The following is a 25,532-nucleotide window of genomic DNA, read 5'->3' on the forward strand; positions in this document are numbered from 1 at the left end:
TTATCCAAATGTTACCCCTCGCGTTAACATTGACCGTTCACCGGGTTGCGACACCCCGGTGGGGATAGCGCTTCTCGCTCACAATGAGATAGTGTTGGATAACAGGTGCCAGTGTTGTGACTGTGTTTTTGTGGGATGTGATTTACTTTTACTCTGCGAATTGCATCACTGTGGATAATAGGTAAATATTGTGTTGATCGATATTTAATGTGGTGGTGATAATATAGAATTATTTATTTATTTATTTATTTTGCAATTTGTTTTACTTGTATTATTCCCAAAATTTACGACAATTTTTTAAAGAGATACTTTTTTAAAGTAACTTAAATTAATATTATGCAAATATTTTAAAGCGCGCTTTGCATATTTTTAACAAAAACACAAAACGAACAATATTCTGCGACAACTTCAAAACTGGGTTAATTATCTCAAAATACAAACCATATGACGAAAGGTATATCATCAAAAATTAATATTAAAATGCTCTCTCAAACAATCTCAGTTACGTGTACCGTAACATTTAGTACATTTAAATGATTATACAACATGATACAGTTCTCATAGCCTTCTCGAGCGCAAAAAATCTTCATGAATGGAATATCACTCTTTTTTTATTATTATGTATCTATACATTATTTATGTAATGATAAAATTACTGCCGCGGAATTGTAAATTATGGATACGTTATGAACAATATTCTCTTGAAATTCTCTTGAATATACATCTCTATTAATACTGATAGTAGCTTTCCGCCCGCGGCTTCGCCCGCTTTGTCTAAAACATAATGAATTATATACTAAAACCTTCCTCTTGAATCACTCTATCTATTAAAAAAAACCGCATCAAAATCCGTTGCGTAGTTTTAAAGATTTAAGCATACATAGGGACATAGGGACAGAGAAAGCGACTTTGTTTTATACTATGTAGTGATAATGTCATTCTTTACAATCGAGAGCTAGCTGTAGGTAATATATTTCTAAAAATTAACATCCTTTTTGGGAAGCTCGAGGATGAGGATTTCCGTTTTCGGATAAATGCCAAGTGAATTTTGTTTTAATTTGTGTATCAAGCAATCCCTTTCTTCAAACATTTTTATAGTGTGCATCTAAATATATTTTCGTAAATTTGGTAGATAAATTAGAAGAGTACTGAAAGTAATAGTTAAAGTTATTAATAAACAAAGAGTTTCAAATTGAAGACCATTTGTAATCTTTCTTCTTTAATTAATTTTGAATATAGCATTTTTAACTAATAAAATTAGTTAAGTGCGCCGGTCACCAGTTAATCGATTAATTTAATAATTATAATAATCAATTATAATTAATAACGCTTTTTCAAACTATTAATAAATAAATTCTCCATTACAACTTCATTGACTCATACTTTATTTTTTTTAATATTTTACTTGAAATACTAATTGTTTTCATTCAATATAAATAGTAAAAGGGAACGACCTTCTGATGTAATAGATATTTGTCTTTAACTAGATCAGTCGCGATAAACAGGTTATTAATATTATTTATATTTGAAATTTCAAAAATATAACTCGTTGATATACCAGCAGCCCAACCTAGATAAGTATAGGTAAGTGGAATTAAAATCTATTTATCTGAAAACTCCTCCGAAACGGCTTGACCAATTATAATCAAGTTCATTAATTATACTTATTAAGTGAACTCTAGTTTCTAGTTCATACGTAATAAAAAGTCTTTCAGTCGGATCTTCGCCCACGGCATCACTTGCATTTATTCGCGCGAACATTTGTAAAACTATAGGGATGTAAAAACTTTTAGCATTAGCATAGTGGATCCGTATAAGAAGATCACGCGTATTAGAAATAATAAAAGCGTCAAATATACACCATTTAAAAAACCGAAAATAAAACTGCGAAAAAAAACTTTACATAACCATATTTAAATATGCACCAAATATTACACACCCGAAAATTAACAAATACCATCTCATTACGTATAACATAACTCCGCTAACAAAACAAAATATTAAACACCATCACAGTAGCGGGTCAAAAAGTCAAGATGCATGACAAATATCCATCCTGGCTTGTGAAATAATTTCAAAACCTGCGACTCACACTAAAAGTTTTCAAGGCGGACTTGTGCATACTTCTACCGTAAGTGTACCGGTCTTTCATGCTAGTAGAGATGTATCGAAATTATTTATAGTTTCTATGAAGCTAATCCTTAATTCCTATAGTAATGCTAATTCTAAATTAATTTATTTAAATATTAGAAAATCGGTAAATGTGAAAGCTCACATGGTGTTTTGTGTTGTATAAAAAGATTTGGTTTATACTGCGGCAAAAATTGTCTGGAATATCATTCATAATAGATGCAGTTAAAGTTATTTAAGTTCGGTGAAAAAGATTAGTGTGTGTGTGTGTGTCATCTAAGCATACGATCCGGTAAGACTTACTTTATTTTGTACTTTGAACTCTTTATTATAGTCCTTTCCACCTAAGATGATTCCTGTGATATATCGATTGTTGACACGTGTAGAGATTGCCTTTACTGAAATCGTATCAATTGTTTCCGATAATCGATAATATTTTATATGGAAATGAAATCGATTTGAATAAAGGACCAAAATTAGTTATTTCGGCATTTCGCCAACAATTAACTAAGGAATCTTAGCAAATAACAGCGACAAAAAGTGAACAATAACAATTAGTAATTATAACAGAATACCACATAAAGTATCAATATAAAAATGCAACTTGTATACAAAGCTGACGGACTCGTACAGACGATTGACGCGATTGACAATCGATCACAGAAGGGCGCCGATTATATGATTTTCCAACTCTATAATTTTTCAACGTTCCATTTCATGTACACGAATTGCGTAGGTATTATTTTTCTGTGTTATTTTATTTTATTTTTCGTTATATTAAACTAAACAATACTGTTTTTGTTTTAGAAGCTTAAGATGTTTCATTTTTATATTTTTGGTAATAATGCCGCCTTAAAATAAAAATATTTTGCATTAAAATTATTTTTGGTTTTTAAACACAAAATACGTAATTCGGAACACAATGAAGTGTCACAGGAATCATCATAGGTGAAAAGGACTATAATAACTGTCCAATACATTTAAAATTATCACAAGAGTTGAATGACTCAACTTAAATCGGTTTTTATTAAAGGGAAATTTGAACTTTTCTGTACAATGTGGGTCATCAGCGAAATTGTCACTATAATGATGTGATATAATTATTTCAACTTGTTTGAACTTTGGCATGAGGCTTTCATAATGCAACTTCGTACCTTTTGAAAATACCAAAAGGCTATTGATGCAAAACGGTTTCTTAAGTTTAATGGTAATGTGCTTTTAGTTTCGATATTTTTGAAGCAATCAACGCAATATTTGTAGTTGGTACAAATTTTAAAGAAATATTGTGACGCACAAAATAAAATATAGTTACTACTTATTTACTATTATGACTTTTTAAACAGTTCCTAAAATTCTAATAATTTTCACAATTTCCAAACTTTTTAATTATTTGATATCTATTTAACAACCTTATGCATATCAATTAAAATGGTGTTTTGCTTGTGCAAAAAAAATCCTACCATATGGAATGCAAAGTTATGTTTAATTAGGTACTTAAACATTAACCTATATTTATTATCTTATTACAAGGCTCATTGCTATATGTTTCAATTCGTCATAAATGCAAAATAAATGCTAAGAAAACACTTTACATCTATACCGTCTTGATAAGAAACCAGCGTCCTCGAATGAGAGAAATCGGATATACGTGATACGAACGATTAAATGAATTATTTCGCACAATTATCATGCACAAAACATTCTCACAGACCTAATTCTCACTAATCTATTTCCCTTGCATGTATAATTGAAACAGGTGCATTGTCAAACTTTTTACTCTATATACAAAACGTGGTATTGTTACCGTTAGAAGGCTATAGTGAAAAACACCCGATATATTCTTTAGTGGGAGTACTATACTCCAATTATCTACAGAACTTAATCCTTTCAACTTAATACTAACTATTTAGTTATCTGTGCAACTACTCTCGTCAGTTCTTATCTTATTTCTGTTTCATTGAATACGGAGTTCACATTGTTCTTTCGCGTATACTTCTGTATTAATATATCCCGTGCTAGTCTCAGACGAAATTGGTTGCCATGGCAATCGGACTATAATTAAACAAGATGAAAAAAGTGTAAGTACATAATATTATGTAGAATTTCAATAAATCCTCACGAAACAATACGATGTATGGTAATCCCGAATGCTTCAATACGAAGTTTTATGTTCGTTTATTATCTTTACGATAATTTTAGTAGCCTTCTGCAGGCATAATATAATAGCGCTATAAAATTAAATATCCTCTTTTTGTTGGTATGTGTGAGTGACCTAGATAAAATTAAATACTAGCAAACTGCACTTGCTTCGTTTTTAGCCCTAGGTAATATTAATAATAATTTATATGCTTAACTTTTTTTAGATTAATAGGTACTTATTTTCATTTCGCCGCTTTGATTTTGTTTACCGGTGATCAAATTACAATTATTTGTATATTACAAAATAACAAATGGCAGGAAATATCCCGTGAAGTTCATTTTTATTTAAATTTTCTCCAATATTATTTTTCCTGAAAGTTTAAAAACTGTGAAGTTTTAATATCGTTGGTAACTAGCGTATTTTAAGTTCTATATTTGTAATATAATGAAAATAATTTTAAGTTCTATGATTCAAACAGACTTAATTTAATAGCATAAATTTTGTTTTTAACAACCTTTTACAAGATATATTACTGACCGACCATAAACCTCAATTCATTGGTAAAACAAACGATTAATACGTCTGATATAGTCCTTTCGTGACACACACCAATTTTCGAATTCCTTCAGTATCAATAAATAATTATTTGTAAAAATTCCTTCTAGTTTCCGAAACGACATCAATTCATACGCGACGAAGCTTTGTTCATACAATGTAGTAACATGATTACAACAATTCAGTTATAACAATAACAATTACAAAAAAATTCTGAACGTTACAACAATTCAGTAATAACAATAACAATTACAATTATAAGAAACTTAACATTACGCAAGAGATAATTTATTACAATTTCACCGATAAATCCTTGGGCCTATACGTGGTAAAGTTCGTGACCCACAAACTTATGATTAAAGTTATGACATCTGCTTTGGAAAGACTCCGGAAAGTTTAAACATCTGCTACAGTGTGACGTAGAAGTCCTTCTTATAAATAGGCTTTTATTAATCCGAAATTTTATATGATAAGTCTTTAGATGTAGATAGTAGTTCATTATTTATTATAAAGTCTATATTACTCGGTAAAGATCTACTCTAACTAAAATTATATTTACCTATATGTATTTTATTTAAAAAAAATTGTGAAACAGCTTTTAAGTTAAATCGTAACAAACAGACAAAAACAAATTTTCTTCTATCGGTATTATTAAAAATTGAAATTTCAGTAACTAGAAAATTTCCCAGCATGTAATCTAGCTCACCCAACGTACTAATTCATATAACTTGTATCAAACGACATGTAATTAAGTCATGTTAATTTATATAAAGCACACATATTAGAAAGAAAGAAAGAAAGAAGAAAGAAAGATCTTATTGTGACGAAGCGGTTCATTCAGATATTTAAAACTCAAATCACGTCGGCATTGCGACAACTATTAGGAACGCGTATGCAATCGAATATAATTGGCCAATTTTTACGGCGACCGAATCTGCAATCTAATATAGACCCTTGACCAGACCTTGATGTATTGTACGAAAAAGTATTGGTCATTGGCTCATAAAAAATATGTTCTTTGAAACGTAATAAAATACCTAATACCCAGAAATGTATCGGCGTATAGACGAGGAGGTAGTTGTAGTGTATGTCCTTCCCTATTATCGGCTCTTAGACGCACACGACCTCTCACTCCGACCGCCTGCAACCAACTGAGCTGTGTGAGCGGTGTCACCGTTGCACGTGCGCAAGAGATGACATAATACTTCCCTCTCTTTCACTCACATACACTACATCCCTCCTTTATTTTAGAAATTTTTAATTTTTTCAATTAATTTTATTAAATAAAATATTATGTTCTATTCGGGTATGTTATATGTATGCTTCTATTCTAGTCTATACCTAAGCACCAGTATCAGTTAGTAAACAACTCAGGGACACGTCCGCTCCATACCAGCGATAGAGTAGAATGTGTCACCTGGCCTAGTAATATAATTCTATCTATATGCAACATCTCTCCTTTTCGTTTTTTTTTCTTTTTTTTTTCCATAAAGTGTATGTATATTCAAAATTATAATAATTTTTACAATATATGTATTCAAATCGATATTAATTAATAATTTTTTCAAACTCAAACCTTCATTCATCAACCAGACCTCGTCCAGAAACGTTTTAAAATCGTCAGTATAAGGACAAAATATGAATTTACCACTGGTTCGGAAAGCCGCCTCAACAGAGAAGAGCCGGCAAGAATATATAGGCATATAGTCGCTCCTTCAAAATCATAGAAATGTAACATCTTACATAGGTATTTATAATAACAATAATGACAATTTATTTAAGTATACGACAATCTATCATGAATAAGTTGTATACTTATATTTAAGTTTATTAAGACATTATTTATTTATTAACCAATGGGACGAAATCGTTTTCAGTAACTTAATGTATATGTAAGGTATAATGTCTAAACTATGTTCCTTCTGTAACTTATTACTTAACTATACTTTTGACTAACTGTACCTGTACTGTACCTGTACTGTACTTAACCTGTTTTATTTGTTCCTTACATGACTATTGCACTACCTTGTTGATATGTTTCACTCACTATTTATCATGACCTGCACTCCAGGTCATTTAGAAGAGGTGAATGCTGCTTCTTCTGACGCATAATTTAATTCACTTTACCTGCACCGGCATCTGCACCATCTAAGTAACCACTGTTTTCCCACATATTAAAATTATTAATAAATGATAGCTGCAAACCGAATTATTACCAAGTGAAATGCCTATAGACTGGGTACATACTTAAATGCTCGGTTATTATTTAATATCTATATTCTGTATATGTACTTCGTTACTAAAATATATGTTCCGATTTTAATTCAATATACCTAATAAAATCGGAATGTAATATAATATGTATATATCTGTACCCTAAATAATATAATGAATATTATACGGCAAAATTTAAACCAAACATTAGGTAATTGGTTCATTATTTATTCTTATTTAAGCAACAACAACTTATCATATGATCCTTAGGCACAGGGGAGATATGTTTATTTATTCGTTTGTCCGTCTCTCTTTCATATCGCAATAAAGCGATTTATGATATATTTTTGGGTGATAGTTTAGAGGCTAGAAAGTGGCAGCCTTTTTTATAGCGCATTAAAAATATTTAATTCATACAGATACATAGTATTACAATGTTAAGGTTCATAATTATCAATTATTTAAATACCAACTTTCGGGTATAAACCACTCTGACAGAATTATAGTCTTAGTGGAGCTTGCTCTGCAACAGTACAATATCATACTATACTGTGCCATTGACTTCTATTGAACCGCTTTTAGCTTAACCTGTATGTTCGTATGACTGTTATCCACCGATTCTTTTCGATTCGCTTATGACCTACCCAAACCGTACAGATTTAACTTCAGTGACAATATTACAACAATTTATTGACAATACAATAATGAATATTTAGTAAAGCGTGATTAATAATGTATTACTTTTTTTTATACTTCTTATTGTAACCTCAACACACACGCGGTGCTGTTCATTGTATGATTATTACATTAATAACACATAGGTATTTAAAATTCAATAACGAATCAAAATGTATCATTTTGTTAATGACTTTTTTTATTTGTTACTTATGATAACATTTGTATATTTTGTATTACTGACAACTTAATACCCACTTGAAAAAGAAAAAGATAACTTAATGACTATAATAATGGCTAGACATTAATCACACATTAATGGTCTGAAAATAAGTAGTTGGATACATATTTTTTTTTTAACTGTACAATGTTAACTGTAACAATCAATAAAAACTTTGTTACCTATAACTAGATAAGTATTTGCATAAATTAATTAACTTGAATTTACAATATTCAATTTTGCATTTCGAAATCAATACCACTATACCACCTCAATATTGTAGAGATTAATACTTGGAATTTATATTCTGACTAAGGCACGAATGGTGACCTTTTCGCGATAATACATTTTTTTTTGCTTTGACAAGAAATCTTTAACGTATTTCTTAATTGATAATCTTTTATTCAATTTAGTACGATATCCATTATTTTCTCGCAGCGGTGTTAATGCATTAGGTGCGATATTTAATGTTCAAAAGATGAGCTCTTAAAAGATGTATTACGTAAGTACCTACTTTATGAATATGAAATCAGACCAGTCTTACAAACCACCATTAAAACTTGGATTTTATATGAATTACTACGTTGTAAATCTTATTAAATTCTTAATAACTTTTTAAACTTGTAAATAAAATTATTAGTGTATTTACTTTTATAATACTATTCACGTTGATGTTTGTGTTGCTGATTTTCTCGTCTATTATAAAATTGGTGTTTTTAAATTAAAAACAGTCGTTATTAATATAGTAATAACTAGATGCACATGGTGTATGATTTTACCATGGTTCTTACATATACTTTGCATATACCAATATTTGCGGTATGATGTGGTTATGATCCATTTTTTTATTTTACATTAAATGTTCGTCTTGAAATTGACCTTTATTATCTATCTAAAAATTTTAAGTGTATATTTGACAGGTTGTTTGTCACTATACACTATCTATCAAAGTAATCTACTATATAAAAATAAGTCGGGTTTTCCTTCCTGACGCTACAACTCCAGAACGCACGAACCGATTTCCACGGCTTTGCACTCGTTGGAAAGGTCTCGGGCTCCGTGAGGTTTATAACAAGGAAAAGGTGTCTCTGGTGCGAAACGGACTTCGCCAGGTTTGCTAGTTATTAACAATTAACGATTCATATTTTATGCCAACTGTCTATTGTCCAACTATTGTCTTTCACGGTATATTATTGTATAAATTACGTAAAAGTCGTTTTCAACGTTCCAACATGTAATGATTAACAGTGTGTTATACCTAACCCCAAACCGGGGTGCTACATTTCCGCTGAGGGAGTGGTGTTATGCTACTGCTACGTTCCGTTTAGAAAGCTTCTACACACCCGCAACGTTCCCGCGCAGGGAATTGTCGCGTCCTTGCCACGTTCCGATAAGGAACCTCATACGCTGCTACATACCGCTTAAGACCCATCTTCAGTAGTACTACGACATTGCTACGATTGCCGCTGAGGAAATCCTTCTACGTCTTGCTTGCTTCGGCTCCTTAATTCCTGTTGAAGGAATTCAGCGACCAACCCTAAAGACATCCTACCGCCTAGCCTTCGCAACGAGACGCGCACTCCATCTTACGTCCACCTATATCAGTAAGAGTCCTACCGGAGGGTTTGGACCTAGGCACACCACGACCCTTATTGTTACTGATATTTGTATTTTATTTTATTAATTAACTAAATTAATTGTCGACTGTATGGTGAGTATCTAGTTCTTATTATTATTTTTTTTGTTTCCACCTCACCTACAACGCCGCATAGTATATACAATAAAAATGAATAGCCAAATATGTTGCTAAGTGTAAAACTCAAACCTCGGCGCGCGGCGTATCGGCTCGACCAATTCGGATAATATTCATGTTCCAATTCGTTTAACGAACCGATAAAAGGCGAAAGAGCATTACAACGTCTGCCAGGTGGGTAGTTTGAAATAATGAATATTGAGACTACTCTGTATGTCTCTCATTCCATTTATTTTTGTTTTCGAATATTCATTGTTTTATTACCTTACCCTGTTTATGATTATTATATTATCACTTAACCTGTCTAACTTTATAGTTGTCGGTTAAATGTGCAATACCTATCGCAGATATTTTAGGTATTGTTATCATTATGATTATTCTTTCGTTGTTTAACAAAATCTGCTATGAAATTATGAAAATATTAAGTCACTTTTAGATAAGAATAATAAAAGCTACTGTAAATATTTTAGTATTTACTGTATGCTCTTAAAAATTGTATTATTCCATTTTTTATTTGGATATCAATACTAACCGTAAGTATTTTCGAAGATACAATCTATCTTACGAACAATAATACTTCACTGTGAAATGGTGACGAACTATCACTTTTTTTTTTTAGATCGCGTATTTAAGTGCATGAATTCGCAATATGGGCATCACCCAAAATATAAACTTTTTATACGAGCATCACCCGTATCACATCACTACAGGCATCACCTGTATTGTAATTATATTACGACCACCAGGCATCATCTGGTATAACGTTATAAAATACACACGGGCCGGGCGTCACCCGATTTTTCTTGACCACCAGGCATTATCTGGTAACACAGTACAAAGTACACACAGGCATCACCCGTTTTTTTCCTGTACTACCAGGCATCATCTGGTAACACATTTAAAATTACGTACACGGGCGTTTATTACATCGTTTCAAACTTTTTGGTCTGTGTAGCGCATGTCGCGTGACGGTCGGCTGCCGAGTAGGTATAAAGCAGTGTTCGGAACCGTTCGAACAGTTTCACTTTTACCGTGGTTTCATAAACCACACAACATTTTTTTTTTTTTTTGTCAGGCTTCATCTTGTAACATTATAGCTTAACAACAACAACTTTAGAAATCCCTTGTCGTGGTCCACATCACCATCGAAACACATACTTCAACTTACATGAACTTACATAATGTTACTATATTGGCCTGTCCAGGAAACTTACGTTCCTTGCATGATAACCATTAATTACTTCTTAATGCAATAATGAATAATCTTAAAAAATACTCATGCAACTTCACATCGAGTAATTATATAAGATATAAGTGGGTATTTGGTATAATTATATTTTTGTAACCAGACAAATCTATTCTGAGCTGATCGGGAATCGAACCTTCTTAGCTCATTTAATCATGTTTAACCAATCCTTTAAACAGGTTTTTACATATCAGTATCAATAAATTTATATGTAAACAAATGTCCCAAAATAATAATCTACAGCCTTGACTAAACAAAATAATATCACATAAATTAGTCTCGCTTAACGCAGTTACAGTCCTATGAATGACTACGTGAGTACTGGACGACGCTAGCTGTATACCCGTACACTGTACAGTGTATTTATCATACAGGCACCATACGCTCGAGCAATAAAGACAGCCCGCGTATGCATTGGTATCAGTGTAGTTATGTATACGAGAAACAATTTACAACACCTACTTTATCCTTCTGGCTACAATGACTCTATTATACAGCTAGTAGACGCGGCATACGCCAACATCATTGCACTAAAAAAACAGCGTAATTAATACATACCTACTTACTAACGCATTATCACCAATACAGTTGTTCTCTCTTTCACTCTCACGCACGAGACATAATACATGTCTCACTCATGTACTTCGTAATAACAACTGCCAATTAAAATATAGAAAGAACGTCCAGTCACGACGCTGAATGGTGCGTGACTAAGTGAAACTCGGGCACTTAGCTGAGTTTTTTCTTGCCAAAATAGAGAGCGGGTAACGTATCTAGCTTTTTTATATATCATAGTCTGGCTACAATTATTTAAGAGGTTTTGCTAAATCTTTATGTAAACGAAACCTTCGTTTTCTACGGCGCGGAGGCACGCACATGTTATTTATTTACTTTGTGCGGGTATTTTTTATGTAAGCGGCACAAAATATCATAATGAAAATAAGTATGTGTGTATATTATTATTAACTTTAATATTCCCTTCGATGTAACTCGACTGTGGATATAATTAGTTCAATAGTTATCACAGCACACCTATTTCCTCCCTTTTTTTTTGTTTTGTAATTTTTTTTTATTATCAAAAAAAATTACTTACATTTATTCCCGATTTACCTCGTCGCCAAAAATGTAGTGTATGTCCTTCCCTATTATCGGCTCTTAGACGCACACGACCTCTCACTCCGACCGCCTGCAACCAACTGAGCTGTGTGAGCGGTGTCACCGTTGCACGTGCGCAAGAGATGACATAATACTTCCCTCTCTTTCACTCACATACACTACAGTAGTCAATAATCATTTTCAACAAATATGTAAAAATTGACTTTACTTACTACTTAATTATAAAAATACATGAGGCATTACAAATTGGTGAGATAAAATTGACTTGAAAAGAAATATTAAGCCTAGTATAAAATCTATTCTTTATAAATTTATATTTATAAAGCACTAGCGGTCCGCCCCGGCTTCGCCCGTGGTACATATTTACGTTTTCCGGGATAAAATATAGCCTATACGGATTCGGAAGAATCCCTCTAAGTAATGGTAAAAGAAATTTTGAAATCGGTCCAATAGTTTTTGAGCCTATTCAATACAAACATACAAAGGTTTCCTCTTATAATATTAGTATAGATTTGAATGCCATAAGAACCAAAAATATTAAATTTAATATTGAGCCCGTTGAACTCTATTACATACACCTTAATAAATTTACCCTAATAAATATATAAGACTAGCTTTCCACCCGCAGCTTCGCCCACGCAGTCAAAGAAAAACCCGCATAGTTCCCGTTCCCGTGGGATTTCCGGAATAAAACCTATCCTATTTCCCGGGATAAAAAGTAGCCTATGTCCTTTCTCGGATATCAAAATATCTCTATACCAAATTTCATGCAAATTGCTTCAGTAGTTAAGGCGTGATTGAGTAACAGACAGACAGACAGCATTTATAATATTATAGTATGGATTAACACCATATTCACGGGTTTCTTTGATGCTCTAAAATATTAAATAGTGAACCTATTAATTTATTACCTAACGTATTATAGACATAAACGATCTACAGTGTTTGTACACTGTGAATCATCTCCTCGTACGTGTTGAGAGTTAGTTCCCTTCACATTTTGCGGATGATACCTACCTATTATCTTTATTATTATACCTCAGATAACAATACTGATACATGAAACTTGTTTGATTACAAAATTTTTATTGAAACGTATTTTATTTGTGAGCTAAATTATAAGAGCTGGCATAAATAAATGGATAGATATATGAATAAATAGAATTTCTAAAAATATTTAATTAAATAAAAATAAATAAATATTATAAATTATTTGATTATTGAACGTATTTAATATCTTAGCTGAATGAAAACAGCTTTAAACTGCAACGAATGTAAATAGGTACAATAAATAGATGAATGGATAGAAATTAATATATTTGTAAAAAAATATAACTCGATAATCAAAACTCCACCATGAAATCCACATCAAAAACGTGCTTTAATAAAAAAAATCTTGGTTCGCATATTCCCGTGATCGAATTTTTCCTATTCTTAAAAAAAGATTATTAATCAGCAACATAGCCACTATATTCGGCTAGTATAAGCCGTGTATGAGAGTTGTGTAAGCCGATCCGCGATATTACACACTCGCAAGGACACTGTCAGCGTGTGACCTGATACACGTGGTTAGAACTGACCGCAAATGCTAAACTTCATCAAAACCGGACTCGCAATACATCGTAACACACTGTAATTAAAATAAATATTTAAAAATATAAACTAATATTAATCCCTTAATATTGTATTATCACCGATCCTTGATAAGCGTGAGTTTAAATTAAATCTATATCTCTATATGTGAAGGTTTGGCTCTATCATATGTAATAGTTTTCAATATAAATATTAAACGAAAGAGGGGGCTTGACTTATTACATTAATATTATAATCTTATCAAGAAATTCATACGAAAAAGCATAATATCAGTAACGAAAATTCTATTGAAGATAAATATTTAAATAATTATTTCTGAATTAATAAAAAATTTACGTTTTTATATTTCTTAAATTACTTTCTTAACTTTAGGATATAAATATTATGGACAAAGCTAGTCGTCCGCTAAACGGATGAATAAAATAAATTAGTCGTCCGATTACCGGATGAATAAAATAATTTAATCGTCCGATAACATCTATTTATCTATATAGTTAGGTTATCGGGGTTTCTTTAGAGAACTGCCGCACGTATTATAGGTTTTTTGTGGGGGGAGGAGGGGGAGGAGAGCACACGTAGGTATTTGATTTTTTTTTGCGCGTCGACGGAGCCCCGCTTCGCGGGGCTCCTATTTCTGTGTAGTTTTTTTTTTTAAGAAACCTAACCTAACCTAACCTAACCTAAACTTGATTTTTTTTTCGCGCGTCGACGGAGCCCCGCTTCGCGGGGCTCCTATTTCTGTGTAGTTTTTTTTTAAGAAACCTAACCTAACCTAACCTAACGGCTAACCTAACCTAAACTTGATTTTTTTTTGCGCGTCGACGGAGCCCCGTTTCGCGGGGCTCCTATTTCTGTTTAGTTTTTTTTTTAAGAAACCTAACCTAACCTAACCTAACGGCTAACCTAACCTAAACTTGATTATTTTTTTGCGCGTCGACGGAGCCCCGCTTCGCGGGGCTCCTATTTCTGTGTAGTTTTTTTTTTAAGAAACCTAACCTAACCTAACATAACCTTAAGGCTAACCTAACCTAAACCTAACCTAACGAATTAAGGGCGAATATCTCGGCCATTTTTGATTTTAGAGAAAAGTTGTTCCTATAAAACATGCTTATATTAGCGTAATCTTTACGATAAAACAATAATAAATAGGTGTTATAATGACACCAACTCCATCAAAAATTTTCTAAGTCCTGCGCCCCGTTTGCTTTAGTCCAACCCAACTAGCTTTAGTGTTAAAAGGTTATCTATTAATCCGAATAATCGGACGATTAAATTATTTTATTCATCCGGTAATCGGACGACTAATTTATTTTATTCATCCGTTTAGCGGACGACTAGACACTTCGAAATATTATATGTATTAGCTCATTTGCCATTGAATTCTCGGATTTTCAAGGTTTTTGTATTTGAAAACATATTTGCAAATACACAAACCTAATTACTTGCAATGAAATAAATAAATATACAAAAAATTGGGAATCTGTGCCCTACATCATAATTCGAACTACAAAATAATTCTTTCAATGGGAATCTCTCCGATAAAACCTTTCCGGAATGGCGCGAAAGGATGCAGGTTCGAGTCCCGCCTCGTGATCGAATTTTTTCTATTCTTTATAAATTTATATTAATTCTTTCAATTCGATTATTACATTTACTTCTATTTAAATATAATATTTTAGTTTCTTAGCAACAAAACATTATATGAAAAAATTATTCATCATAAATTATTTTTCTCAGCGCTTTTAAAATCACCTAATCGTCTGTGTTAACAAAATATCTTTTTTTTTTTTTTTTTTTTTATTAAAGATAGCCAGGCATTTGACTGCATCCTACCTGATGGTAAGTAGTGATGCAGTCTATGAATGAGCATGCCTGCCTAGAAAGAGCCTATTCACTTTTACCCTGAACAGATCCGGATTATAGGTTTCTGGAAAGACAGACGCGGGCAAGGCGTTCCAGTCCCTCGCTGTTCGGTTTATAAAAGAGTTCTGAAACCGTTTTGTGCGCAAAAAAGGTACATCAACTACGAAGGGATGGAAGCCAAGCGCGCGTCGAGATGTTCTGTGGTGGAAAGGGGAGGGTGGAATTAGATTATGCAGCTCCGTTGCACATTCCCCGAAGTGCAAGCGGTAAAAAACTGATAGGCATGCGACTTTACGTCTATGTTCAAGACTAAGCAGTCTACTCTTGGTCAGATTCTGGTCATCTATAATCCTTACAGCACGTCTCTCAATCGAATCCAATGCTCCTAGATGTGTTTTTGCAGCTCCAGCCCATAAATGGCTGCAGTACTCCACACACGAACGAATTTGTGCTTGATATATATTTAGAAGCTGTTTTGGTGTGAAAATATCTCCTCTGCATTAAAATTCATTGTCATTAAACAATAATATGAAATATCATTATATTGCACCCATGCCCAGGTTCATGTTCCCAGGTTTTCATAAAATTTTTCGTAATATTATCTTAAAAAATAATATCCAAATGAGGTTAGTTGGAAAATTGTAACAATAGCTTACGATACTTACACATGATTAGATACATACAATGCACACCACGTTTTGTTTATTGCCATTATAATAGAAATCTGTGAACTTCGGAAATTACTCAACATTTCACATTTGTGAACACTGGCGCAAGTCGCAACCTTTGTCTGGTATTGTATCGTATGTACAAATATCAATTATTAATAATAAATTATCATTAAATTTATTTAAAGCCATATAAGTAGATGTTAATGTTCCCCTCGAAGACACTAATGACGAAGATGTCTTCATAAAATATATACATAAAAGCAACAATCACACGTCCTTGAAAATCAATTATGTAATATGAAAAAAAAACTTTTAACCAACTTAGACCTCATTAGTGCAGTCGTAGAATTTTTAACAATAACTATATGTATAAAAGGTCACTTATGTTTTGAAATATTTCTATTTTATCTAACGACACGAAATTAACTGAAGTAACTGTAATTTTATCATCTATTAAAAAAGTAAATAAAACTAAAGTAACCCTTTCTCAAATTACAGAATGCCCAAAAACTGAATCACCATGGGAATCCTAACAGCTGCATCGACGGCTGCGAAAGCGGCCCTGACCATCGGAGGTCTCAGCAAACTGACTTTCATCCCTGCCATGCTCGCCGCCATGGCGTACTTCAACTACGACATCCTCGACCCAGAGAACAGACCATTCAACCAAAAGTACTTGAGAGAGGAATACGACTTCATAGTCGTTGGAGGAGGTTCGGCTGGTGCCGTTGTAGCCAATAGACTATCAGAAATCGAAGGCTGGAATGTACTGTTGCTGGAAGCAGGTGGACACGAAACTGACATAAGCGACGTGCCCTTACTCTCTTTGTATTTGCATAAAAGTAAACTAGATTGGAAATACAGGTATGATGGATTTGATGAAATTAATAAAATAATACCTCTTGAAATATTTTAACAACATCCATTAAAAATACAAAGACACATTGACTTACATAATAGAAAATGACTTTAATCATTAATTATTCCTTCTTGTTAGCTTTTTTTCTGAATCTGCGAGGTCGATAACGTTACCTGGAACAAAAAAAAACAATTTATAATAATGTTTAAATTATATTTTATACAAATTATATTTTCAGAACCCAACCACAAGATTCAGCATGTCAAGCTATGAAGGATAAGCGTTGTTCCTGGACAAAAGGAAAAGTTCTGGGCGGATCATCTGTCCTAAATACTATGCTTTACATCAGAGGAAACAAACGCGATTTCGACCAATGGGAGTCATTTGGCAACCCTGGCTGGGGTTACAAAGATGTGCTGCCATACTTTAAGAAATCAGAAGATCAACGTAATCCCTATTTGGCGAAAGATACCAAGCACCATTCCATCGGTGAGTTATATCTTGGATATAATTTTGTTGAAATACTAATAAAAAAGGATAATTTTAATAATTTTTAACATTCAATTCAAAGATTAGATAGGAATTTTTTAATTCACTAAATAATTTAATTTAATATGATTTTTTGAAACAGTCAATAAAATTGCTTAATAAACTAATTCAGATTTCATTCTATTTCAGGTGGATATCTATCAGTGCAAGATGCTCCTTACAACACTCCAATTGGAGCTTCTTTCTTACAAGCTGGAGAGGAAATGGGCTACGATATAATTGACGTGAACGGCAACCAACAAACTGGCTATGGCTGGTATCAATTTACCATGAGAAGGGGAACAAGATGTTCAACAGCAAAAGCTTTCCTTCGTCCAATTAGATTGCGTCAAAACTTGCATATCGCTTTATTCTCTCACGTTACAAAAGTTTTAATCGACAAAGATTCAAAACGTGCTTATGGTGTCGAGTTTATTAGAGATAATAAGAAACAAGTTGTTTACGCAAAAAGAGAGGTCATCCTATCGGCTGGTGCAATCGCTTCGCCACATCTATTAATGTTATCTGGAGTTGGTCCGGCACAACATTTACGAGAAGTCGGCGTTGAGGTCATGTATGATTCTCCAGGTGTTGGAAGAAATTTACAAGATCACATTGCCGTAGGAGGAATAGTATTTCAAGTCGACTATCCTATAAGCTTAGTTATGAATAGACTTGTAAACATAAACTCCGCTTTACGTTATGCTGTGTCAGAAGACGGACCACTCACTTCTAGTATAGGGCTAGAAGTAGTAGCTTTCATTAATACCAAATATGCGAACGCAACAGAGGATTGGCCAGATATAGAATTTATGATGACCTCTGCTTCCACACCTTCAGATGGCGGAACACAAGTTAAGAAAGCTCATAGTTTAACAGACGAATTTTACGAAGAAGTGTTTGGTCATATCACAAATAAGGATGTATTTGGTATATTCCCAATGATGCTTCGGCCAAAGAGCCGTGGTTTTATAAAACTACGATCCAAAAATCCGTTAGATTATCCTCTTATGTACCATAACTATTTAACTCATCCGGATGATGTAGGAGTATTGCGTGAGGGAGTTAAAGCTGCTTTGGCTGTGGCTGAAACTAAAGCTATGAAACGTTTGGGCGCTAGATTCAATAGTAAACCAGTGCCTAATTGTAAGCATCTACCTCTTTATACAGACGAGTATTGGGATTGTTACATCAGGCAATATACTATGACAATTTATCACTTGTCTTGTACTGCTAAAATGGGTCCATCCACGGATCCCATGGCAGTTGTGGATCCGAAACTAAGAGTTTATGGCATAGAAGGTCTGCGTGTGATAGATGCGAGTATAATGCCTAGAGTAACAAATGGCAATATAAATGCTCCTGTTATTATGATAGCTGAGAAAGGCAGTGACTTGATAAAGGAAACCTGGTTAAATAAACGACAAAAGAGGAGCACTAGATCATTGAAATGCTCCCGATTAGAACAAATATTGTTAGGGAAAAGTTCTGCGACATGTTCAATAGAAAGGTGACACGCTTGAAATACATATAAGTAGCAAAACGAGGCCATTGTTAATTAATTTTAGTTACCAAATATGATTTTCTTACAGGCGTTTTATCCGTTATTGTATTTGTATTTTAGTCGATTTCTTTTCTCTAGTCCCCTGAGCGGTACCAAACCTCAAAATAGTAGGCAATAGTAAAATTCATTTTATGTTATTTTGGTGTAAAGAGATAAGCTAAATTGTTAGGTTAATAAAAGACTTAATTGGTGATAAGAATCTTGTGTAAATGGTATTATAGTAATAAGTAGTACATTGAATATGTATTTAAAGATTAAGTGTAAATAAATCTTATATTATAATACATAATATGTTATTGAAAAAAATTACCCCTTATTACATGTTATTTTATTTATATATTCTCTATAGCACACATAATATATAGTTTGACAAGAGCAGGATGAAATAGCTATAATTAAGATGCAAATAGCGGCTTTATGGCTCTATAGCAATTTCTTCCAAGCAGCCAGTTCTAAGCAGAAAGTTTAATCGAATTATTGGGAAGATAGTGTATTTTATTTCATGTATTCAATACAAAAGTGCTATCCTCATCAAAGTCTAGAAAGGTATTCTGACTGATCAAACTATTGGTTTCAATTACATACCATGTTATTTAAAGTGGGTCATATTTAAAAGAAGTGATGCGATAGTAACGCCATCTATGTACGATTTTTGAAAACATTGTGTACACATTACATTAAACATTTGTGTGCACAACAAACAACCAGCCACTTCATAATTTCAATAAATCAAGTTTCTTTTTCGTGCTTATTGTTCTTGTTGATTGCAATAGATGGCGCTATTCTAAAGAATCATTTCAAGTATTTGAAAGCCTTTTTTTGCAAGAAACTTGAATTATATCGTATAGTTATTGTACACATTTTAATAGATCTTAATCTTATGCAAGTACACATTGAACACCTTAATATTAAAAAATATCCCCGTTATATTATGGCCTTAAACTAAAATAATTTCGAAACGAACATTTTACACTTACCTAATTCATTCATAAATAAAAAATTGATACACACTATCCAAAAGATCAAAGATAGCTTCGATCTGGAAATTTCTAAGAGCCTTATCATCTATAAAGCTGAAGGGATGTTTGTTTGTTTGTTTGAACGCGCTAATCTCTGGAACTTACTGGTCCGATTTGAAAATTTTTTTCGTGTGAAAAATTCGGTGTTTGATAGCCCATTTATCGAGAAAGGCTTTATATCGAACCGCGGGAAACAACTAGTGAGTTATAAATCCTAAACAATAAACAATCGACCAATACTAAGAAAGAAATAATAGTAGAACGACATCTTCACCTACATCGCATTAAGGTTCATTGTAAAGTCTAAAGCCACTCAACAAATAAACAACAACGGTAATTATGCGTCGAATTAAGTATTACACAAGACACAAGTCTAGGCGTAACATATCTGAGACCTATTGCAACAAAACATTTCGTAACGTAATGCAAGTCAGCGGTATTGTGCTGACCCCAGGGGGCAATTATTAAAGGTATTATGTGGGTCATATAGGTGTCTTCATATTAAGTATTATCACAGTATAAAACACTAGCAAATTTAACATAATGCAGGATAGTGCATAAATATGATATACTAGCTTTCCGCTTCGCCCGCTTTGTCTATACTAATCTATACTAATATTATAAAGAGGAAAAGTTTGTAAGTATGTATGTAAGTATGTATGTATGTATGGTTTTCACGCAAAAACTACTGGACCGATTTCAAAAATTCTTTCACCATTAGAAAGCTGCATCTTTACTGAGCAACATAGGCTATATTGCATTTTCAAAAAAATTAGAGATCCTTACCAAAAATGCAATAATGTAACCCAAGGTGTAAAAAAATCCTCAATAAAACTTCTGTCATCGCGTGCGCTGCGGAATCTATTGAAGATAGAACAAAAAAATGTTCTACGGTATTATAGAATGGATCAATATCTACAAGAAAGTCCGCGATACCATATGTCCATCTTCAGTAGTTATGTTACTACAACAACTTTTTTACGTTTTCAAAGTAAATAGAAGTGCCGACAGTAATCAAACCATGTTATCCATACACATATATTAATCCTTATCCCATTAAATGATGTTTTATAATAGACTGTTTCAATACCAGCAAAATACTTTTTAAATGAAAAGAATTGGATATTCCATTCAAAAGATATATAACGAATTTAAAAGTGGCAATCTACAGAAAATAGTAGGTATACTGTTCGAGCAGGCCGTAGTGCGGGGGTCACGGAGGAATTCTACCAATAAGCGTCTTGACGGAACACAGTGGGGTTTTGGTCGGTAGGAATCCGACATAGCCCACGGCCCCTCCCCTGGAGGCCGTGGGTATCTATGAAAGATTTCCCCACTAAAACAAAAAAAAAGGCCGTAGTGCGGGACGGGAAAAAGGTGATTTTCATGTCCGACCTATAGTAGACTTTTCACTGTAAAGATATCGCTATCTATGCGGGTGAAACCGCAGGGCATTGCTAGTAATATTATAAAGAGGAAAAGTTTGTAATTATGTATGTATGTATGGTTTTCACGCATAAACTACTGGACCGATTTCAAAAATTCTTTCACCATTAGAAAGCTGCATCTTCACCGAGCAACATAGGCTATATTGCATTTTGAAAAAAAATAGAGATCCTTACCAAAAATGCAATAATGTAACCCAAGGTGTAAAAAATTCCCCAATAAAAGTTCTGTCATCGCGTGCGCTGCGGAATCTATGGAAGATAGAACAAAAAAATGTTCTACGGTATTATAGAATGGATCAATATTTACAAGAAAGTCCGCGATACCATATGTCCATCTTCAGTAGTTATGTTACTACAACAACTTTTTTACGTTTTCAAAGTAAATAGAAGTGCCGACAGTAATCAAACCATTTTATCCATACACATATATTAATCATTATCCCATTAAATGATTATTATAGACTGTTTCAATACCAGTAAAATACTTTTTAAATGAAAAGAATTGGATATTCCATTCAAAAGAAAAAACGAATTTTTAAAAGTGTCAATCTACAGAAAATAGTAGGTAGGTATACTGTTAATATACTGGTCCCGCTGTGCGGGAACTTTCAGATATTAGGGGTGAAACCACAGGGCATTGCTAGTCTAAAATATAATAAATTATATACTGAAACTTGTATAAGTACGTAGTATATTATTATTAGTCTGTGCTGAAACCTTCCTCTTGAATCACTGTATCTATTAAAAAAAACCGCATCATAATCCGTTGCGTAGTTTTAAAGATTTAAGCATACATAAGGACATAGGGACAGAGAAAGCGACTTTGTTTTATACATACTATGTAGTGATAAAATATTACAAGTAAAGAGTAGGTTTAAGATGTAAGATTAAGGGTGCTTATCCACCAATAATGTGCGACGATGTGTAGCGAGGAATGTGTTTGTAAAGAACCAATCATAACGCTTCACTAAGTTTGAAGTTTAGAACGAATAGCGTTTGAAGCGATACTATTGGTTATTGGAAAACACATTCCTCGCTACACATCCTCGCACATTATTAGTGGAAAAGCACCCTAAACCTATACACTTTAAGGTGTGCACAAGAAAATAGCTCTTTATCATTGATATTATTTCATAAAAGAATTTTCCAATTCTCAAAAGAAATTCAGGAAAATCTGTAACGAAGTAGTAAAACATTATATAACTTATTAGCTTAATAAAAATCTTATAACCTAGGCCTATAAAGTTAATACCTACCTACACGTCAAATAATCATATTTTACGACGTCTTTCATGGAGAGAAAATCAAAGCCAATTTCAAATTATTCCCGCCCTTTCAAATACTTACTTCCTTCCGCCTTTCCCGTATATGTATCGTTAAACTATTTATTTATAACTGAATGCCTTATTTTTAGATTTATGTATCATTTAGATCTGAAATATAAAATCAATAAATTATATAAAAGACATTAGTAGGTACTATAGTGTCTGCTTGCACCCGCTTGGTTCTTCAAACTATTTTAATTCCAAATTAAATCCAAATCTGTGTCGTGTAGACTGTGAAAGCGTAAAAGTCAGGCAGACAGACAGACTTTTACATTTATAATATTACTAAGTACCTACTGAATTTGTATAAAAGTAAAAAAATCTATTCATACGTTATAACTCATTTGCACAGATTTGAATACTTTAATCATAAAATAATTAATTAATGCATAACTAATTAGCCCTTTGAATTCTTGATTATAGTCTGCTTGTTTTAAATATTTACTAGACTATACTCCAACGAAGCAGGGATCGTATCTATATAAGTTACTTAAATAAAATTAATTGAATGAAATGCTACACAACCGCTAAACTGAGAAAATTAAACGCTAAAGTGAAAATACTTAAATCTAGAAAGACGGTCACTAGTCCGTTCCGCAATTGCACGAAGTTGTTTATTAAACTTTTGTCATATTAATCCACTATCATATAAATAAAAAACATAAGTGTTACGCGAACGTTACACTAGAAAAATCCAACAGCTAGTAACCGCTTTTCACGTAATACTTGCAAAGTCCCCAAACCAGATTTTTTGTGCGCAATTTTTCCTAATTCATTATTTCTAATATTTCTACACGACTTAAATTCAAAAGAAGGGTTAATAATTATTGCACTTTCTTTTGTCTTTAATATTAACCTATATTAAAGACATTAGGATGGCAAAAGACAAAGTCTATAAAGTTAACAATTAATTGAAAAACATTATAAATTAATAACAATAGAACTGCAGTATTTCGATAATGTTATTTCTTTTCAACAATTTTTATTTAACAATACTGCGTTATCAATAAAACACGACTATGTATTTTCATCTTAGTGGAAATAATATATTCTTCTTCCATTAACTACAAAAATAAGAAATTATTTTAAACGAAGTCGTAATTTGAAATTACTTAACTCATTTGATGGACGAATTATATACAGTAATTATTATTAATGCATACACATATTTTTAAAGATCGCAGCATAGACATGGACACACAGACGGACAAACTGCTTGATAATAACATACCTGTAACGATATCCATACGAACACTAATAACGATACTGTATTTCAATTTCAAATTTCAAAATTTAGAAAGACGAATTTTTCATTAATTAATAACATTGAAACTGCAAAATATTAAATGCTGAATTTCTGTAAATGCGGTAGAACAAATTTTACTTTCTCTTGGATCTAAATCTGCGCCTGCGCATAAACGCACTGTCTTATTACGGTACTATTAATCTTATGACCATATCATTCAATGTTATACTATATGTTTGATTTAATATGATCTATGCAATTTACTAGAGAAAAAATTGCTTATCGATATTTTGTTTCCTACCTATCGTTTTACCTACCTACGTTTAATTCTATAACGACTCTACCTTCGTTTCTATTCTAAAGCAGTCGACAAGTATAAATAAGAAATTTTTAAAGAATGGAAAAAATTCGCATAGTGTTCGTATTTTTTCCATTCTTTAAAAATTTCTCATTTATCAAGCATTTGAACGCTATAAAACTTAATATCAAAGTCGAAACTATATATTATTATTATTAAAAACAAAAATCGTTACTCAAATACATTTCGATTTCATATCTTCTTTTCTAGCAGAAACTTTCCAAGTCGAAAAAATACGGCAACAGAATATTTAAATTCATTCCACTTAAACTTCCCATCATAAGCAATACCGCTTTAAATTAGATTAAATCATTGAAACCATAATATCATGATATACGCACATTGCTATCATTTTCCTGTTACCTAAGAGACAGTTATGATGGTAAATCAATAGAGGAAGCCATATATTTTGCACGCCACTAAACATGGTGTAACCAAAGCTATAAAACACTGTGCATACAAATATACCTTTTATGTAGTAGAGTTAAGAATCAAATTCGTATTAAGTAAATTAATAGGATATGTACAGATATTGGAGCGCGATTTTCTCCTAGTAAATAAGGGAAATAAATTTTGGTTTGACACAAGAGAATTTCCACTTCAATATGATCAGTGTATTCGTATCTTCTTTAGTTTAATATGGGGGTCTTCAAGCGTAGAGTGAACAGGTCCCTTCTAGGGAAGCGCGTTCCATCTAGGACCACATCTCAGCTTAACATCAGGCGAGATTGTGGTCAAGCGCTTCCCTATTCCAAATAAAAAAAAGCTATAAAAATTAATACAAAATTAGAAGTTCTCAAATCCAATTAAATATACGATATCTTATTAAATCAAAATGTAGAGAATGCTTTGGTAAAATTATTGCAATTAAGCCAATTCAAGTTAATTATTCCCAAATTATTTATAGTCCGACAATCTAACTATAATATATCAAAACTTATTACGTACTCGTAAAACAGTAAAAAGCCTATCTATTCCTCAACAACGTACACATCGATATAATTTACAA

General features: G+C 32.5%; 2 protein-coding genes across 4 annotated transcripts in view; one reads left to right on the top strand and one right to left on the bottom strand.

Moving 5' to 3' along the window:
• The window catches only part of Flo2 (flotillin-2), a 236,811-nt gene that overhangs the window by 69,527 nt on the left and 141,752 nt on the right, over positions 1 to 25,532 (bottom strand). The window contains exon 1 of one of the 3 annotated variants that reach the window (XM_089708742.1): positions 24,151 to 24,181. The exons of the other annotated variants lie outside the window; for them this stretch is intronic. Within the exon in view, the coding sequence (XP_089564868.1) occupies positions 24,151 to 24,166 (16 nt within the window). The 5' untranslated portion in view covers positions 24,167 to 24,181. Of the gene's footprint in view, positions 1 to 24,150; positions 24,182 to 25,532 lie in introns of those variants that run through there. 3 annotated transcript variants of the gene reach the window in all.
• On the top strand, positions 59 to 19,425 carry LOC149478954 (glucose dehydrogenase [FAD, quinone]). The gene is made up of 4 exons (XM_089708551.1): positions 59 to 181; positions 16,675 to 17,040; positions 17,274 to 17,524; positions 17,714 to 19,425. Exons 2-4 carry the CDS (start codon positions 16,697 to 16,699, stop codon positions 19,075 to 19,077), a joined length of 1,959 nt encoding a protein of 652 aa, XP_089564677.1. The 5' UTR covers positions 59 to 181; positions 16,675 to 16,696; the 3' UTR covers positions 19,078 to 19,425.

Source organism: Colias philodice, chromosome 21, assembly GCF_061535455.1.
Source record: "Colias philodice isolate Cphi_HAF_F1 chromosome 21, ilColPhil1 Martin Lab GWU primary, whole genome shotgun sequence".
Lineage (NCBI taxonomy): Eukaryota > Metazoa > Arthropoda > Insecta > Lepidoptera > Pieridae > Colias > Colias philodice.

What these genes read in the sequence shown, in the direction of transcription:
- LOC149478954 (XM_089708551.1), top strand. Translation starts at nt 16,697, where the DNA reads ATGGGAATCCTAACAGCTGCATCGACGGCTGCGAAAGCGGCCCTGACC. An exon ending in AAACTAGATTGGAAATACAG is followed by an intron (nt 17,041 to 17,273) that starts GTATGATGGATT and finishes TTATATTTTCAG; the next exon opens with AACCCAACCACAAGATTCAG. An exon ending in TACCAAGCACCATTCCATCG is followed by an intron (nt 17,525 to 17,713) that starts GTGAGTTATATC and finishes ATTCTATTTCAG; the next exon opens with GTGGATATCTATCAGTGCAA.